The 15,316-nt window shown below is 44.9% G+C and overlaps 1 protein-coding gene across 2 annotated transcripts in view; it reads left to right on the top strand.

Annotated features, from left to right (window-relative positions):
* Pccb (propionyl-CoA carboxylase subunit beta) overlaps positions 1-15,316 on the top strand; it is a 61,146-nt gene that overhangs the window by 28,630 nt on the left and 17,200 nt on the right. For both annotated transcript variants that reach the window (XM_085689624.2, XM_048416945.3), the window contains 2 exons: positions 11,676-11,784; positions 14,410-14,530. In XM_085689624.2, the coding sequence (XP_085545750.1) occupies positions 11,676-11,784; positions 14,410-14,530 (230 nt within the window). The remainder of the gene's footprint in view (positions 1-11,675; positions 11,785-14,409; positions 14,531-15,316) is intronic.

Genomic DNA, 15,316 nt, shown 5'->3' with positions numbered 1-15,316 from the left:
TAGGTTGAGAGCTCAATACCTACTTAGATTATCTTTTTTTCTGCCAGACCTGTAGGGAATTTTGTGATCTTAGAATTTAAGTTGCAGCCAGAGAAATGGATGGCACCAGACTCTTGACCGAGTTTCCCACGTATTGTGAAATTGATAAAATAGACTTCTAGGGCACACGTGTTTTTTGGCGTTGGCAGTAGAGGCCGGGCCAGCCATCTGCTGGAGTGTGAATTTCAGCCCGAAAGGGAGATCCTGTGGCCCCAGTCTTCCTCTGTGGAAATGATTTCAGAAATGGCAGTGGTATAACACTTCAGAATAATTTCCCATGGTGGATACTTTCTGAAAGGCAGACATAGTGGCCAGGCCTCTTTGTTTTCATTACATCATGTATTGTAGGAACAACTTAGATCTAGTCTTGATTCGGTGCCTAGGGGCCAACTCAGTGAGGCCTTTGAAGCAGTCCGTCCTTGGCAGCAGTGAAGGCTGGGCCAGACTTGTACTGTTTGCTCTGCTCTCTGCCAACCGGTTCTGTCTGGTTCATTCAGTTGTTTGGCTGGAATGCCAAGCTGCATGAGCTACAAGTGTGCATCCCTGAGCTTGGCGGCTGTCTCCGTGCATCCCTGAGCTTGGCGGCTGTCTCCGCTTGGCTCTTTTCCTGTCTCCTCTCTGTGCTTTAAGATTGAAGTGTGCCTCCTGGCCTGCCCTTGCTTCTAATCAGACTGCAAAGCGTGCTTGAAGGTCTGCTGCTATTGGCATATTGGAGGCAAATTCTCATCCATTTTATTACCCCGCCACTTGGGAATATGCACTTAGTTCCTCGAGTGTCTTTCTCGGCTGTCCTGTTTGCAGCCTGTAGAGACTTCTCTCCTATGGCTGCCCTCTGTTGTCTTTCCTGATGGATGCCAGCTTCTGCACGCTTTCTCAGGTGGCATCTTTCCTGTTACTGCATTCTGCCACTTCCTTAGCTCGTGTAACTTGAAACACTTATTTTAAACAGTGCAGTACAGCTACCATGGAGCGGGGAGCTTTGGGGCCCTTCAGCAAATGTGTGTCCTGAGTTGAAGCATTGACCAGGGTAGCTTTGGAGGTCTAGAACGACTGCTGAGGGGTTGTGCATGTGTGGGAGCCCCACCACATGCATATGTAGTGTCCAATTTGGGGGTGTTCTCACAGCTTCTGTATTGGGGGGCTAAAGGGTCCCCACTGTGGGCAGCTGTCGTGGAAGTTGCACATTGCCCTTGTCACCACTGGGGCAACCATGAGCAATTTAGCAACTAGCTGCTCAATAGCTTGTCCCTGACCTTTGGGGTGCAGGAGACCCTTCCTGGGGATCAGGGTTTGTCTTCAGGTACTTATCTGTCAGCAATCAGCATGTTCTTCCTGGATGTCTAGTCTGCCTGGCCCATTGTTAGGTCCCAAGGTCTTGGGTTGCCCATATATGTCTAGAAATGCTCCCAACCTGACCTAGAGGAGGATTTCTGGTGCTTAGATAAAAGCCAGCATTCCTCAGGAACTTGTGAAACCCAAAAGAAATAGGAATTTCTTCAGGAGTCCCATGCTGGGAGAAGGAAAAAACTCCAGCAAGATTAGGCCTGCCTTCCTGAAACTGAAGTGATATGGAGAGGTTGAGAGGCTAGCCACGGTTTGTCTTGGGTATCTGTAGCTTATTAAATAGCCACTCCCTGTCCCCCGTCTGTGGAGGACCTAACTACTGACAAACAGATATAAACCCTTTGGCATAGCCGGGAGGTGGTAGCGCACGCCTTTAATCCCCCGCACTTGGGAGGCAGAGACAGGTGGATCTCTGTGAGTTCGAGGCCAGCCTGGTCTACAAGAGCTAGTTCCAGGACAGGCTCCAAAGCTACAGAGAAACCCTGTCTCGAAAAACAAAAACAAAAACAAAATAAACCCTTTGGCATGTATTGAGTGTTGTCAGCTAGCATCCAGGGCATAGATGGCAGGGTTCTGCCCTCTCCCTTTGATCCTCCTACCTGATGTAGCCACCAATGTATTTGAAACATCTTGATTTATGACTTTTTAAATTTTGTTGTTATAAAAGATTCATGAAATTGCTACCTCTTTGGAACATGGTATTTGGGGGAGACTTCAGTCTATGTTCCCAGTTTGCAACCCCCAATATTCTGTATCAGTGGGTGATGTTGGGCAGAGTGACTACACTGGCTACCTACCTGCCCATGCTGCAAACGTGGTCCATCTTTTGATTCATGGTTGTTTGTCTGTTGTTGTAGGGACTGGGGACAACCGGGTAAATCGCTTATATAGGGTGACCTACACAGGATGTTGCTTGGTGGTATGCAGTTGGTCAGTGAGAAGAGGGAGGTCTCTGGGGACTTTTGGAGCATGGCTTTCAGGGGTCTTGCTATCAAGTCCAGCTCCTTCCCCCAGGAAGCCTGGAACACGTGCTTAGGTCAATAAAGGCTGTCTTCTGCACACCTGGTGTCCTAATGATAAAATTGCTCAATGGGAACCCCGAAACCAGTGTAGGTGCACTGGGTGTTGCTGAGCAGTTGCCAAAGTAGTCTTTTTTTCATGGCCCAGCACGGCAGATACAGTGAAAAGCGAAGCCGTCAGGGTTCCCACTTACACGGAGTTAACATTTAAGTGAAAGAGAGGAAAACTCATACATTTGAACACAAAGTGAGACAGGAAGCAAGTTCCCATGACAGAATAGTAAGGAGGAAGAAGGGCATATTTGGCTTAGGGTTCCAGTGAATCCGGATGAGAGGGATAGAAGAGAGGCAGAGAGGCAGGGAAGGCAGGAGGAGAAGGGAGAGTGTGAAGGAATGCCTGGGTGCTGTCTGCTGACTTTCTGCGGCTGGAACTGGCCTCTGTGGTGGCATGTTTTGCTTTGACACTGGCTCCAAAAGGTGACTGTCCTGCTGGAGAGCCACCCCTTCATCCCTGCAGTTTCTTCTTAATCCCTGATGGCTTCCTGTAATTTGAAGTATATTTTTACTAAAATCAGTATATACACTCTTTAATTCTTTTGGTAATTGTTAGCAAGATAAATCTTTCTTCATACCTTCTAAGTGGGAATTCTACAAACAGCATACATACATACATAGGTTTGAATCTTGTTTTTGTCTTTTAAAATTTTTCTTTAAAACAAAATTTTGAGATAGCTTTTTATTTATTTTTATTTTATATGTTTGTTTTTGTTTTATTTTTACCTGCATGTGTGCCTGTGCCTTGCTCTCAGATACCAGAAGAGGGCATCAGATCCCCTAGGACTGGAGTTACAGATGGCTGTGAGTTGCCCCTACATGGGTCCTGGGAACCAAACCAGGTCCTCTGAAAGAGCAGCCAATGATCTCAACTGCCAAACCCTGTCTACAGCCCTATAAAGACAGCGTCTTGCTGTGTAGTCCAGGCTGGTTGCAAACTTGAGTCCTCTGGACTTGGCCTCTCTAGTGCTGAAGTTACAAGCATGTATCACACTGTGTTACTGGTGATTGGGGTCTTAACTTCTTATTTAAGAATAAAATAAGGGCTCACACAGACTAGCAAAAGTAGTAATGTGACATTATTTAAAGTAAAGCAGTGATACAGGTCAGAGATTGATAGTGGAAGCCAGGTGGTGGTGGCACAGGCTTATCAGCCCAGCACTTGGGAGGTGAGGCAGGTGGATCTCTTTGTGTTTGAGTCCAGCCTGGTCTACAGAGTGAATTCTGGGGAGCCAGAGATGTTACAGAGAAACCCTGTCAAAAAAAAAAAAAAAGTGGATCGTGTGAATAAAGGCACTGAAGGGCCCCAGTAGTTGTTTGGGTTTATGGGATTCAGGAGAAGGAGTAGTTTGTTTGCTAAAGGGTGTAGTTTGGGTGGTTCTTTATAGCAAATTTTAAAAAGATTGTTATTTTATATGTGGATATTTTGCCTGTGTGTGTCTGTGCACCACATGCCTGTAGTACTAGTAGGGGCCAGAAGAGGGCATCAGATACCTTAGAATTGTGCTCTTAACCACTGAGCCATCTCTCTCCATCCACTGGTTTTCTGCTTTAATTAACAGATAAAGTTATGTTTTCTCCTGGGCATGTACCTTCCCACAATGCATCTGATTTTAATCATTCATAGACATAAGATGGTAAATGGGAGATTCTCCCTCAAAGCTCGCTTTGCAGACACAGTTGTCTTATTGTGCCTGTATTCACTGGTCTCCACACCCCAGACATGAAATATGACTGCAGGGTCAATCACCATGAACTGCAAAAGGAGGGCTGAGATGCACTGAGATGCACGGGTATAATGATGCATCTTTAGGAACTGACTTAGTAGTGTGTCCATTCAGTGGAATAATTGCAGTAGAGTTTCCCTTAGGACCTATGACCTGCCTGACCATTGGTTCTTGGCCCTGATAATGGTGCCAGGTATGAGTTCCAACTTGGGGAGCAAGGTTATGTAGTCCTCCCCTTAGTAGGGAGACTGCTGGCAGTTGACAGCTCCTGGGAGGGGGAGTCTGCTCTCTCTAAGGGGGTAGCTTCTGCTAGATTGACTATGCTCTAGAGCAGTGGTTCCCAGCCCTCCTAGTGCTGCGACACTAATCCAGCTCCTCATGTTGTGGGGAGCCCTCCCATAAAATTGTTTCCATTCACAACTGTAATTCTGCTACTGTTAAGAACCATAATCTAAATATCCAGTATGCAGATGGTCTTAGGTAACTCCTTTGAAAGGGTCATTTGACCCCTAAAGGGTCTCGACCCCCACTTTGGGAACTGCTCTGTAGTGAATGGACACATATCCAAGAATATATGGGAGCACAAACTGTGCCCCTTCATCCCCCTTATAAAAAAAGACAAAGTTGTGTGGGCGGGTAGGGAAGGAGTGTGAGTCTGGGCTAGTTGGGAGACAGAATGTGTATGATCAAATACAATGTATGAAATTCTCAAAGATCTGATAAAAAGAGAAATAGGAAAAAAGATGATTGTGAGGAGTGTTTAATCTTCTCAACACTTCAGATATCTTGTTTTGTGATATAGATATGAATAATTTGCATTGGTATGGATTTTAAGGTCAATTTTGTTATATGTATATGTATTTCTGATCTTGATTAAGGTATTGTGATTGTGTAGTTCATTTAAAAATGTAATGTATAATTAGGAAATATAGGTTGTTAATGGATAATCATCAATAATAGTCAAGCTTGTAGTCATGTTAGATTTTCTAGATGTGCATAGATATATTTCAGATAGGCATTCTTCATATCTTTCAAAGACTACAGAATATGGCATTTAATGTTTTAATAACCTAGGGTTTTCATGACAATGAGACACATCTGCTCCTGGCAGCACCAATCTATCTCAAGAGGAAGATGGGCATCGAAGAGGCTCCTTATGGAGTTTGATAGCCATTTGGGCAAGAAACTGCTCTTGCCTGGACTGTTATATAAACTGGACACAGAGAACCCGCAGAGAGAGGACTGCTGAACTTGCCTAAAGGTGAGATGGTCTTTCGGGGTTCCTGATTCATGAAAGAGTCTGCAAGACATTCTGCAGGACACAGCAGAAAGTGACTGAACTGCCTTTGAATTTTCCTGCTTCGTGGAAAAGTCTGTTGGATACTATGGGCCTGAAGGCTGAAGATGGATGCCCCAACGGTACAAAAGAACTTTGGGTGACTGTACAGGCAGCGAGATGTCTCTGTCATTTCTAGAATTTGGAAGTTGCTTATTTATTGTTTACTTAGGTAGTATTATATCCTGGAGTCTTTGATGGAGCTGAAGAATGGTTAGTCATAGTTTTCCTTAGTGATGATAAAAGATAAAGTAGATATAAATATTGTAACTGTAATTCTTACTTGATAACTGTTTTGTTATATGCAATTTTACTGTGCTAAAGTGAAAGCCTTTTTTGTTTAAACAGAAAAAGGGGAAATGATGGAGGAGGGTTATCTGTCTATTGTTACTTTTATTGGTTAATAAAGAGACTGCCTTGGCCTTTTTGATAGGCCAGCCCTTAGGTGGGTGGAGTAGACAGAACAGAATTGTGGGAGAAAGAAAGCAGAGGCAGGCAGTCACCATGAGTCTCTTCTCTGAGACAGTCGCAGGTTAGAATCCTCCTGGTAAGCCACCACCTCGTGGTTCTACACAGATTATTAGAAATGGGTTAATCAAGATGTGAGAGTTAGCCAATAAGAGGCTACAGATAATGGGCCAAGCAGTGTTTAAGTGAATACAGTTTCCGTGTAATTATTTCAGGGGTAAGCTAGCCAGGATCCAGGCTGGAACACAGCCCGCTGTTCCCTTTATAGCTTTGTCTATTCTTGTGTGTGTGATTTCTGAGGAGAAAGTCACAGGTCACCTTTAGTCCTCTGTAGCGTAGTGTTTTCTCCCTTGACTTCTTCTGAGGTTTCCCATTCCCCTGTATCAGGGGAACCATGTGCCGATGACATGGACGGCCAGCGCTGTGAGCTACCACAGTGTCCGTGAGAAGATTCTTGTTTCTGCCTTCTGGAATTCATAGGAAGTGTTTGCTGCCTCTGTGGCCCTTCCTGCTTCTCTGGTTTCCTTTTGGACCCTCCTTCCTTTTTGCTGTCTTTCTGCTTTTTAGTGTGGCTGGTTATTCAAGTGTCCATCTGCCAGGAAATGCACCAAGACTGTTTGTTTAAATTGCTATTTTGATTTTTGATGTGTTGAGGTTCATGGAATTTCTATTTGCTTGTTTTGTTTGTTCTTGGGTTCTGGACACTTAACAGGTTGGAAGCTTAGCTGGGTGAGATCTTTCCCTGAGAGCTCCCTTTCTAAATTTCCTAGTGTTCTTTTTTTAACTTCAGACTGTACATTTTGGATTTCTTTTTGCCCCACTTGCTTTTTTTTTAAATTGTAGACCTGCAGAAGAGTGATTACTAGTCACCATGGGGCAGCATCAGTTTCAGGCTATCATGAGATCTCCTCTGCCAGGGCTTTACAGTTTAGCCTCATACAGATTCTTAGGAGCAGAAAGTGTCATATTCTTTGACAAAATAGCAGAAGAATTGTCTTCTTGCCCTTCCATAGTCCACATTGCTCTCAGAACTGCTGTCTTTCAAGTTTTTGCTAGAACCGCCTAGTACGCATTGCCTATTAAGTTCAGCCATTTTCTTTGTCCAAAGTCCCAAAGTCTTCCACATTCTCCCCATCCCCCATAAGGCCAGGTCTGTTACAGCAACACCCCACTCCTGGTATCATCTTCTGTTTTAGTTAGTTTTCTATTGGTGTCATAAAACAACATGACCAAAGCCACTTGTAAAAGAAAGCATCTGATTTGGGGCTTCCAAGTTCAGAGGGAGAGTCCATGGTGGCACAGGCGTGACAGCAGGAACAGCGGCAGTTTACATTTTGATCTGCAGGTGGGAGGCAGATGAGACACTGGGTGATTTGTCCTGAAACCTCAAAGCCCACCCCCCAGTGACACACCTCTGTTGTGGGGATATTTGTACCCTATATGAAAGTGTTGTGATTGACATAATAAAAAGCTGGGTGGAGTTTTGCAAGGTAGGAGGTTTAGGCAGGACTTCCAGGCAGAGAGAGAGAACTTAGGAGGAGGAATCTAGGAGCATGAGCAAGACATGAGGAGACATGGAGGAAGCAGGGTAGGCAGTACGTGGCAGAATGTAGATTGATAGATATGGGTTGAAGATATAAGAGCTAGTAATAAACAAGCCTAAGCTAAGGCTGAGCTTTCATAATTAATAATAATTATGTCTCCATGTTATTATTTGGGAACTGGCTGGTGGGAGCTTGCTCCAACAGGTCCATACCTCTTAATCTTTGCCAAACAGTTCTGCCAGCTGGAGAACAAGTATCCGACATGTGAGTCTATGGGGTCATTCTCATTCAAATGACTATATATGTGGTGTATATAACCTTAGTTACATATAAAACTGTCATATGTGGTGTATATAATGTTAGGTACATATAAAACCACCACATATGTGATATATATAATGTTAGGTATATATAAAACCATAATTCTTTTAGACTTTGTCAAACATCTTCAGTGTTATTTGTCTTTCCTCCCTCACCCCTGCCTTAGAAAGAGCTCCCCCTCCCCCATCATAGGCAGAAGTTTCTGTCCTGCCTGGTCCTGCAGCTATTCAGTCCCAAAGAAACACACAGAGGCTTATATCATTATAAACCGTTTGGCCTCTTAGTTCAGGCTTATTAATAACTAGCTTTTACAACTTAAATCAACCTATGATTCTTATCTATATTTTTTTAAAAATATTTATTTATTTATTATGTATACAATATTTTTGTCTGTGTGTCTGCCTGCAGGCCAGAAGAGGGCATCAGATCTCATTTCAGATGGTTGTGAGCCACCATGTGGTTGCTGGGAATTGAACTCAGGACCTTTGGAAGAGCAGGCAATGCTCTTAACCACTGAGCCATCTCTCCAGCCCCCTCTTATCTATGTTTATCCATGTGGCTTGGTACTTTTTCTCAGTGAGGCATTCTCATCTTGCTTCAGTCTGGATGGTGACTGATTCTCTGTCTTTCCTCTTCCCAATATTCTCCTAGTCTGGTCGCTCTGCCTATGCTTCCTGCCTGGCTACTAGCCAGTCAGCATTTTACTGAACCAGTATGAGTGACAAATCTTTACAGTATCCAAGAGCATTGTCCAACAGCACCCTGTCCCCTGTCCCCTGTGTGTCCCCTGTATCCTCTTGTCCTGTCCACCTGTCCCACAGTCCCTTTTCACTTTCCTGGTGTCTGTGATTACTCCAGGTTGTAGACTCACAGATAAGGTTTGGACCTAGGAACTGAAGACGAGAGAGAATGTACAGTTTTGTGTTTCTGGGTCTGGATCACCTCATTTAATAGACTTTTTCCATTTTTATCCATTTACCTGCAAATTTCATTTTTCTTTTAGACAAAGTCTCTCTGTGTAGCCCTGGCCTTGAACCTGTAGACATCTGCTTGCTTCTGCCCAAGTGTTGGGAAGGTCTTGGTTTTTAGTGAATCTGTGGGTCTGGATTGGGACACATGTCTCAGTCTCCCCCGTCTCATCTCTGGTAGGGCAGGATGGGTCGAATCAGGGCATCCCTCATCCCACATGGAAGGCTTGAACTGCCTGCAGCTCAGCGTTTTCCTTCTGTCTTTTAAAAGAAGAAATGCTCTTATTTTTTCTCCCACCCCATGCCTGAAGGAAAAGGAGATTTTTCTCTAAAAGTCATTGATTTCCTGGGGTAAAATTTTATTTATTTGAAAGATTTATTTTTTAAATTCTCTGTGTATGGGGGCTGGAGAGATGGCTCAGTGGTTAAGAGCATTGCCTGCTCTTCCAAAGGTCCTGAGTGCAATTCCCGGCAACCACATGATGGCTCACAACCATCTGTAATGAGGTCTGGTGCCCTCTTCTGGCCTACAGACATACACACAGAATATTGTATCCATAATGAATAAATAAATAAATATTTAAAAAAAAATTCTCTGTGTATGTGTGTCTGGGGTCAGGGGTACATGAGTGTTGGTGCCTGCAGAGCTGGAAGAGGGGACTGATCCCCAGGTTCCGGGGTCTCAGGGATTGTGAGCTGCTCCACATAGGTGCTAGGAGCTGAGCTTGCATCCAGTGTAAAAGCAGAGCCCACCCCTAACCACAGAGCCGTCTCTCCAGTCCTTGTGTGGTGCCGCCATGTGCAAGGAAGTTCCTTTCTCCTGTCTGGACGGCCTCATACACGCTCATCTCTCAGGTGCCTTGCGTATTTATCATCATAGCTGTCATTTCCAGCGCTTTATTTACATTTTGGGCTGGCTGGTTTAGTTCTTTTCTTTTTAAAATTTTTATCACTAATATTCTATGAACATTTACTTAAAAATCTTGTGCGTGTGTACACACGCACAATAGGAAAGATGTTATTGGTATTATTCTAAACAGGGACACAAAATAAAAATCACACACACACACACACATACATGCACATAGACACATGCATACGCAGACATACACTCACAGATACACACAGATACACACCATCCATTAGAGAAACAGACAAAAGAGTACAAACAGATGATTGCAATAGGAGATTTATTGCAGAATTATTTATCAGGAAACTAGAAATTTGACTGATCATTTAAATCATGCTAAACTGTGGAAATTAATTATGGAAAATTTGCAGTGCTCACAGAAACTATGCTTTCTAAATTATAATATATATACAAATATACACATATATTTAAGATATAATTTATTTCAAATATATTTTATTTATTTTTATTTTTTATAAATTTTTAAATAAAAATTTATAATTTATTTATTTATTTAAAAACCTATTTAAAATAAAGCAAGTTTGGAATTGATATGCACAAGAATTATAAAGAATTGTGTCTAAAGGGAAATGTTTGTATTAGGAAATAGAGAAAATATATGTTCGCATGTGTTGAGGACAGATGGGAGACTGACAGTGACTGTTCTCAGGAGGTAGACTGGAGGTTTAGGAATCAGGGCTGGGACATAGATTTATTTTACATTGCCCCCTCCCCACCTTCTGTCTAATGTTTTAAACAAAGTAGAAGCCAAAAATTCAATCCTTCGCTCCCTGCCTTTCCCTGCCTTCCTTTCATTAACACCAGAGTACTGACTAATGGGTTCTTAAAAAACAGCCTCACTTAAAGTAGTTCACTGTTTACCATCTCGGTGCCTCAGTTTCTCCAGGGAAGTGAGGGGTGACAGGAGTTCTTAAAGTCCTAATGAAAGAATCCTGGGAAGTGCTACAATAAGCCCATGGCACATGAGTTCTGAGTCAGGGCCACCTGTGACCCTAGGTTTAACTTAATCTGGTAAGTTAACCACACTGCAGGTTAGCCGCACTGCAGGTTAACTACACCACAGCTTAGCCACACTGCAGGTTAGCCACTCTGTAGGTTAACCATACCACAGGTTAGCCACTCTACAGGTTAACCACACCGCAGGTTAGCCACTCTACAGGTTAACCACACCGCACGTTAGCCACTCTACAGGTTAACCACACCACAGGTTAGCCGCACCACAGGTTAGCCACACCAAATGTTAACCACATCGCAGGTTAGCCGCACTTCAGGTTAGCCATACCGAATGTTAACCCCACCTCAGATTAGCTGCACCACAGGTTAACTACACCACAGGTTAGCCATACTGAATGTTAACCACATTGCAGGTTAGCCACCCTGCAGATTAACTTACTGAGACTGAAGCAGACCGCAGAGGTCTTCTGAGAATAGTGCTCTATTGTAGTGAAGAGACACAATGACCACCGCAACTCTTATAGGAGAAAGCATTTATAGTGGCTGGCTTACAGTTTCAGAGGTGTAGCCCATTGTCATCATGGCAGGAAGCATGACTGTACACAGGCAGACATGGTGCTGGAGCAGTAGCTGAGAGTTCTACATCCAGATCCACAGGCAGCAGGAAGAGAGAGACTCTGAGCTTGGTGTGATGAGCTTTTGAAACCTCAGAGCCCACCCAGTGACACCCTTCCTCCAACAAGGCCACACCTCCTAATCCTTTCAAATGGTACCACTTCCCGGTTTTCAAACCTGTGAGCCTGTGGGGGCCATTTTCATTTAAACCACCACAGTCAGCCTGTGGACATCCTGAATCCCAACCTATTCCTGCCATCAGGTCCCGTCACCTCCCCTGTTTGTGGTCTTGGTTGAGTGAAGTCCTGAGTAGCTCTGGTGACTTGAGTCTGACGGTGTGGAAATCTGATTTCAGGACACCTCCTACCTGTTTATCACTGGCCCTGAAGTTGTGAAGTCTGTTACCAATGAGGATGTCACTCAGGAGCAGCTGGGTGGTGCCAAGACCCACACCACTGTCTCAGGTGAGAGATGTGACTGTGACCTTTCTGCTCTCCAAAGGAGAAGGCATTGCCGTGCAGGGTGGTCCAAAATGTCACTTCAGCAACAGCACTTACCTAGGATTGTGAGCTATAGCCACAGACGTGGCTCAAGTTGCAGTCTCAGACTTAGGTCGTAGGCTATTACTAATGAATACTAATAAGATTACTGGCCCACGTGCCAGGCCAGCTCTTCTTCACAGGCCCTCATTGTAAAGTGATCTTGGAGCTCGTGTGGGTGGTCGTGATTTATATCCATACAACTGAACTTGCAGAATGGCTGGAATGGTATCCCGTGTCTTACTTTTGGCACTGAGGCAAAAGTTATTTCAGCCTCTCACACTGCACCTCGAATATTCTGGCTGCCGGAAGTACAGGCAGTCATGAGCCAACTTTGTTTCTATGTGTGTGCTTAACTTTGAACAGTTCATGGAAGTGGAGTCATGACAACGATGTCTTCAAACTCTTTTTAGTACTATGTATTTATTGTTCAAATTGCTCTGTTTCATACATGTTGATCAGGTGCTCTGTTTGCGTCACCCCATTTCCCTCTGTCTCCCTTTATTGATTCCCATTCTCTTCTCTGATTATTACTCTGTGAGCTTCCGTGTGGGTTTGCTTGCACGCTCTTGCTTGTGTGTGTGCATGTGCGCGTGTGTGTGTACACTCCATTTTGTGTGAACATGGTGAGGGGCACACCACAATATTGATGTGGAGGTTGGAGAGCTAGTGGTTGGTTCTCTCCTTCTCTTATGTGGGCCTCAGGGATCAAACTTAAATTGTCTGGCTTGGCCACAGGTACCTTTTCCAACTCAGCCATCTCGCTGGACCATGCTGTATGTTTTTTTTTAGTCTTAATTCCAAATAAAATTTTTTGTCTTGGGTGGATGGGCTTGGGAAGGGAGGTCTGAGGAAATGGTGTATTTTCAAATTTAAAAGCTTACTTATCTTTTATGAGTGGCTTCTTTTACTTACTATACTTTTTACATTTTGTTTCGTTTAGAGACTGTCTCACTGTGTGTCTTGGTTGCCCTGGAACACACAGAAGGCTGACTAGCCTCACACTTATAGCAGCTCTTTTTCCTTTGCTGGGATTATAGTCTTGGGCCATTACATCCAGTCCATCATGTATTTTTAAAGGCTTGTCTGTGTAGTATCCCATCTCAATACTTCATTTCTTTTAATGGAGTGATTGTCTAATATATAGATGTATAGCTGCTAATTAAATTATTTATTTTAGAGATAGGATTTCACTGAGTTGCTTAGGCTGGCCTCGAATTCTTAATCCTCCTGCTTCAGCCTTTTCTTTCTTTCTTTCTTTCTTTCTTTCTTTCTTTCTTTCTTTCTTTCTTTCTTTCTTTCTTTCTTCCTTCCTTCCTTCCTTCCTTCCTTCCTTCCTTCCTTCCTTTCTTTCTGAGAGCCGGGATCACAAGTCTGGGCTCCCATTCTTCACCACCCACCCCTTCACCCCACCCCCATGATGAAGATTACAGCCAGGGCACTCAGCTTGCTAGGCAGCTGCTGCACCATTGTACCCAGGCCCAGCCCCAACATGTCTTGCTTATCTGCTGATAGACATCTGGGTTTTCTAACATATATATGTTTGTGCTTATAACATAATATCTTGTTATAAACATTTGTGTGACATTTTTATTTCTTGCTGGCACATGCCCAGGTATGCGTGGCATAGCTGTTGATCTTTCTGAGGCTCTGCCAGACTGCCTTCCAGAATACTGTACCAGTTTGTAAGTGCTCTTTGAGTCATAGGATTCAGTCTTGTTGAGAATACGCCTTGCTCATTCAGCAGGTGTTCATCGAGTGTCTGTGTGAAGCATGCTAGGTGCTAGGAATGTGTCTATGGAGGTAACACAACCCTGTCCACATGACAGTTACTCACTAGTAAGGGAGTTGGGCAATGCAGCATACAGAAAAGAACCTCACAGAGTCTGTGGGAGAAGAACTTAGCACCTTGGTGGGAAAAGAACAGACCCCCAGACACTGGGTGCTGGGTGAATATCCTTGAAGAGGTTCCCTGTGGTTATTGAGGGGGAAGCACCCCAGGCATGGGCAGTAGCTTATATAAAGGCCAAAGGGTAGAGGAGTGATTGGCTGCAGAGCCTGCCTCACTATCCTGATTCAGATACAAATCTCCCTCTGGCTGCTTCGAGGTCAGAGATATTAAGGGGCAGCATGGAAGCAGATGACCTGCGGGAGGCCAGCCTGGGAGAATGCTGGTGGGCCTTGGTTGGCTAGTTTTTACTTGCAAACACTTCCAGAGCAATGGCTTGACCCCTGGTCAGGGCCAGGGTGTTCCCTCTTTCCTTCCACTGTGTCCAAGCCCATTGCACCAGGCACCTTTCTTGGTCGGAGGCAGTCAGCAGCCTTGGGGGAGCTGGTGTAGAGTAGTGTCCCACTGCTCACAGAGCAGGGAACGTGGGGTGTGGGCTGGCAGAGGAGCATCACATGGGGTGTTCATCCTGGACAAGGCTGAGGACAGAGCTGCCAGCTTGGTTGGCGTCTGCCAAGCTGGAGAAGCCTGCGAGCATCTTCATCTGTCACCTGTAGCTGACCACCCGGTCCTTGGGCCTCCTATCCTCTCTGTGCTTTCAGGTGTGGCCCACAGAGCTTTCGACAATGATGTGGACGCCCTGTGTAACCTACGTGAGTTCTTCAACTACCTGCCCCTCAGTAGCCAGGACCCAGCTCCGGTTCGCGAGTGCCATGATCCAAGGTAGGTGGCGGCAGGCTTGTCCGTCTCTGGCCTTCTGGCATCTCTATCCTCACAGGATCTCAGGTCAGCTTGGAGCAGGTTGCAGAGGATGCCAACAGGGTCCCAGCTGTGGCGAGGTTGCTGGCATCTGGGGACGGGAGCAGTCGTCCTTGGTGATTTCCTCACTCCCTTGGTTTTGGCTCTGGAGGTGGAAGAGATTGCAGAAGTTGGTTAAGCCTTTGGGATTGTCCAAAAATGGAGATGGAAGGTTTTAGGTCTTGTTAAGGAATAGCCAAAGGGAGTCAGCAGCATGGCCTTAGGAGATGTGTTGTGGGAACTGCTTCTGGCCCTAGGGCGGAGCTTTGCTGCTTGCCTTTTAAAGACTTCAGACCCAAGATCCAAGCCTGGTGTGGTGGCAAATGCCTTTAGTCCCAGCACTTAGGAGACTGAGGCAGGCAGATCTGAGTTTGAGGCCAGCTGGTCTATAAAGAGAGTTCCAGACAGCCTCGATTTTTGGGCCCAGCAGGGAACCACTGCCCTGCTTCTGTTTCTCTTTCAGTTTACAAAACTCACTTGGCCTGGTCTTCCTAGTTGATAGAGTTCAGAATTGCTTCTTCTGGTCAGAGACTGTCCTCCGGCCCCTGAGCCCTCACAACTCAGGGGACCACAGGAAGGAAGGGGTCACAAGGAAGCTGCTCTTTTTCAGAGCGTTTAGGTACTGTTTGGTGTTCTTGAAGAATTTGAGACATTATTTGGAGGGTGTGGCCTAGGTCCCCGAGGATCTGAATACCCGACCAGGGCAGCTCT

Source organism: Myodes glareolus, chromosome 4 (genome assembly GCF_982192425.1).
Source record: "Myodes glareolus chromosome 4, mMyoGla1.1, whole genome shotgun sequence".
NCBI classification, from domain to species: domain Eukaryota; kingdom Metazoa; phylum Chordata; class Mammalia; order Rodentia; family Cricetidae; genus Myodes; species Myodes glareolus.
Note: the sequence above shows the minus strand (reverse complement) of the source record. Positions and strands in the feature narration are given on the sequence as shown.